General features: G+C 40.1%; 1 protein-coding gene across 1 annotated transcript; it reads right to left on the bottom strand.

Moving 5' to 3' along the window:
- Nucleotides 1–295: 295 nt before the first annotated feature.
- Nucleotides 296–4,003, bottom strand: LOC145477885 (tetratricopeptide repeat protein 28-like). The gene is made up of 2 exons (XM_081455750.1): nt 1,887–4,003; nt 296–1,143 (listed from the first exon to the last, which is right to left on the bottom strand). Exons 1-2 carry the CDS (start codon nt 3,984–3,986, stop codon nt 1,138–1,140), a joined length of 2,106 nt encoding a protein of 701 aa, XP_081311876.1. The 5' UTR covers nt 3,987–4,003; the 3' UTR covers nt 296–1,137.
- Nucleotides 4,004–4,358: the final 355 nt, after the last annotated feature.

Below are 4,358 nucleotides of genomic sequence, written 5' to 3'. Positions count from 1 at the left end.
GTGTTGTTCAGGGTAACTGTGCCAAAACGTTATCTGGCAAATTACAGAGACTTCAAAATCGTGCTCTCCGCGTCCTTACTCATTCTAGTTATGATGCTGACGCCAACCAACTATTTAAAGAATTAGGCTGGGACAATTTAGAAACTCGACGTCAAAAACTAAAAGCTGAGATGGTCTATGAGTCCTTAAATGGCCTCGCACCCAATTATTTGTCCTCGAAATTCATTCAGCGGAGCGATGTGATTACTTCTTACAATTTGCGTGATTCTGATAATAAGCTTGCTATTCCCTTGCCACGTACTAACCATTACAAAAATAGCTTTGGCTACAGTGGTGCAGTCCTCTGGAACAGTCTACCCTCAGCTGCTAGGCAAGCAACATCTCTGACTAATTTCCGACGATTGTTAATTAATTCCGACACGGCATTCATGTAAAACAGGCTTTAATTTAGTTTACTTTTCTTTAATAGCTAGCAATATTTTAAATTATAGAAGATTAATCTGTATACATAGTCTTTCGTAATAAGTTGTAGCTTTTATATTAAATTGTTAATGCCTGATGCATTTGCCGCGTTTTTAAATAAAGATGATGATGATGATGATGATGATACCGCCAATGCCTGGGACACTTGAATTAGCCAATCAGCATTCAGCAGGCGGCAAAGATCTTGTGCCGTCGTGACGTCACCATTCTCGGAGACCCAGGGCAGTTAGCTCGGTTGGGAGTAAAGTTAGATTCTTATACGTACACGAAAATAATATTAGCGATTGTTCTGGTGTGATTTTATTTACAACACTTCACTGCGATTTAGATATCGCTTAAGAATATTCTACTAGTTGAAGCACAAGTTTAAGCACGCTTCTAATTTCGTCGCTTCCTCGTGCAATATAATTTTGTGCTACATATAAAATGAAATATCATATAACAAGGTTCTCGCAATGCAGTTGTCAGGCCTGTGGTTTAAGAACGTTAGAAAATCGTTAGTTGTTATTCTTATTATTGTATCAAAGTCATTCAAAATAACAATAAAAAAGTTTCTTTGCTGCTTGAGAGAAATGAACAGTGTCCTTGCAGAAGTGTCTTAACTCATTTGCTTGATACTGGTCTGCACAGAGTCCTCCATTAATTGAACAGGTCTTATTCCTGCAGCATCAGAAAGACAAAGAAAGCAAAAATAAGAAAGTTGATGTAAATTGACCTAGACATATGTAACAGATTTCTTGTTGGCGCTTTCCTGTACTTAACAAAATAAACTGAAGTTTAACTTCCATTTCGTAATCCTAATCAGCTTGTAGTGTGGTCGGCTCACCTACTAGTTAATCATCCTCAAGATTAACCAGAAGAAATATTACTGAATAAAATGTCAAAAGGTCCAAAACATAACAGGAGAGCCCTGCTTGACTGAAAGGCTAGTTTTGATTGTTAACACTGTTTTTCAATAGCATAAGCTCTTTAAAGATGATTTTCAGTCCGTACTGTGCAGTCTCAGCAACCTAATGTTTATAAACATTATAAACCCTACTTGACTGAAATGCTAGTTTTGTTTGGTAACGCTGAATTTCAATTGCAAGAAGCTCTTAAAAGAAATGACTTTAATATCTAAGTAGTACGCACAACTTACAAAAATTTGAAGATCACAAGAATAAGTGTCAAATTATAACACAAAAACGTATGTGTTTTGACCCCCAAAAATTGTCCAAACAACAGAAATTCAAAATATCATTAGTGCTATGAAGTTTCTGCTTATTGATGTCACGGCACAGTAAGATTTCATTCTGAGTTTTTTATTTGCAATGAAATATAAGATCGTACTTAGTTTGATTCAACTCCCACAAGGAACCCACATAGTTAGAAGCGTGAATTGCTTTTATTTTGCGACTACTTACTTTTTTTGGAAAAGCAAATGACACGTTGTCCCCAATCAGCATAAACGGTGCCCACTCTTGGACCTTGCTGAAGCCGTTCTCTCTCATCCACTTCATGGCCTCATGAAGAGACTCACTGACACTTACCCCGCGAACAAGGTGCTCGTAAAAGCGACTCATCGACTGCTCTGTTGCCCTGTCTTCTAGAGCCCACAGTGCCACCAACACTGAGCGTGCACCGGATCCTAAGAACGCACGAGCGATTCCAACAACTCCCTCGGCTCTAATTTGTCCACGGCCACTGTGACAACAACTTAGTACCACCAGTTTAGCTCGCACTTGCACTTGTGAAATGTTAGACATTTTCAAAAGGTAGTCGTCTTCTTGTGGAGTCTCAGTAGTTAAGCCAGCGGGAGCAAGAGCAATTTCTCCTCTTTCAGCATTACCATGTGCAGCAATATGTATCAGACTCACTGAATTTATCCTCTCAAGTACTGCTTGCTTGGTTGCGTGCTGTCCTAACAAAGGCTCAATGCCTAGCAGTTGTCCAATCATTTCCGCTTCCTTTCTTGCACCAGGCAGTGGTATGAATTTCTTATTGACACTGCCGCTGTAAATCACTTCACCAACATCAGGATCACCTACTACCAGAGCACCAATCTGACTGTGAAAGTCTGCAGGACTGTCCTGTATGAGCTTCAGAGTCGTCAAAGAAGGAGCAATGCGGATTCTGAAAGTCTCTGATAAATACTTTCCACTTTCATTAAGTAAAGCTGGAAATGGAACACGGTACAAGCCGCGATCAGGAACAATGAGGACTTCAGGCTCGTCAAGTAGGTCGGACACGGGATTGATCAGTATTTCGTAGAACAACCGTAGACTCGGTTCGGGATCATCTTTATCCTTTCCTCGCCGTAAACGTTCAAGGCCTTCTTCCTGACAAGATTCGAGTTTCGGCTCAATGTCATTTAAAGATCGATCCTCGTAAACCTCGTCAGGTAAAATACCAAAGCTGCGGAAGCTTTCAGCCATGATAGCAAAAAATTCATCCAAATTTCTAGCAACCTTTGCTAATCTGGTGTGAAGAGTCTTTTCATCCACGGTAATATTTCGGAAATGAATGGCTCCGCTTTTCTCGAGGAGCCACAGAAACACTTCCTGAGAAAGATAAGAAATGTATAGACAAGTACAGGCACTTTCTTTCTTTATGACATTTTCTATGCCATTACGTGATTGGGGGTCAGCTGATATGTGTTTTTCAACAGAGTATTGAGTTGTCATCAGGTCTGCTAGGGCTCTAGCCCGTCCCAGCTCTGCAGCAGCAAGCGCAATCTTGGGATTTCCCTTGGCACAAAACAATTTAGTGAGCAGCAGATAGGCAGGAAAAACATGTCTGTCTGCGATTGAAATCTTAATATGATCACTTCCTGCATTAACATCTCGCAGATTCTCGCATTTTTTTATGCTTTGATACAGACAGTAAGACGCTTCCTGAACCTTGTTTTGTGAAAGCTTCGTCAATGTCAGACACAAATAGCACTGAAGTTCAATTTCAACGCATCTAAAATTTTTACTTCTTGAAAGTGCCTTCTCAAAATATTCTTCAGCCATGACATATTGACCGCGTGATTGGAACACACATCCCAGGTGATGGTAATTTGATGCTTCCCCTCTTTTGTCACCAATTTGAAGTGTGATCGCAAGAGATTTCTCAAAATGTTCTTTAGCCTTGACATTATCGCCGAGAGAGTGAAACAAAACTCCTAGATTTCCATAAACTGTTGCCTCTTCTGCTTTGCCTCCAGTTTTACTAAGGATTGCGAGTGCTTTATCATAGTATTCTGTACTATTACTATATTTTCTAAGAGATAACGACAAAACCCCTAAGTTTGCGTAAACTTCTGCTTCTCCTGGCCTGTCACCGATTTCCATTCTGATATTCAGTGCTTTTTCAAGATACTCTTTGGCTTGCACATACTCGCCAAGAGCATGAAACAAACTCCCCATGTTGCCGTAATTTCTTGCTTCTCCCTCTTTGTCACGAAGTTTCTTGGCGATTGCAAGTGCTTTATCGTAATAGTCTTTAGCTTTGATATATTGACCAAGAGATTTAAACACCATTCCTATTTTGCCGTAACTTCTCGCTTCTCCCGCTTTGTCACCAAGCTTCTTTGTGATTACAAGCGCTTTCTCGTAATATTCTTTAGCTTTGACAGACTGACCAAGAGATTGAAACACAGTTCCAAGGTTCAAATAACATGTTGCTTCTTCTGCCCTGTCACCAGTTTCCATTTTGATCGCAAGTGCTTTCTCGTGATATTCTTTAGCTTTGACATATCCACCGAGAGTTCTAAATACAGTTCCTAGGTTTGCGTAACATGTCGCTTCTCCTTTTCTATCACCAATTTCCATTGTGATTGCGAGTGATTTCTCGTGATATTCTTTAGCTTTGATATATTCACCGAGAGATTGCAAGACGGTTCCCAGGTTTCC

This window comes from Orbicella franksi, chromosome 2 (genome assembly GCF_964199315.1).
Source record: "Orbicella franksi chromosome 2, jaOrbFran1.1, whole genome shotgun sequence".
In the NCBI taxonomy this organism is placed as follows: domain Eukaryota; kingdom Metazoa; phylum Cnidaria; class Anthozoa; order Scleractinia; family Merulinidae; genus Orbicella; species Orbicella franksi.
The sequence above is the reverse complement of the archived record's forward strand: the minus strand, read 5'-3'. Positions and strand labels throughout refer to the sequence as shown.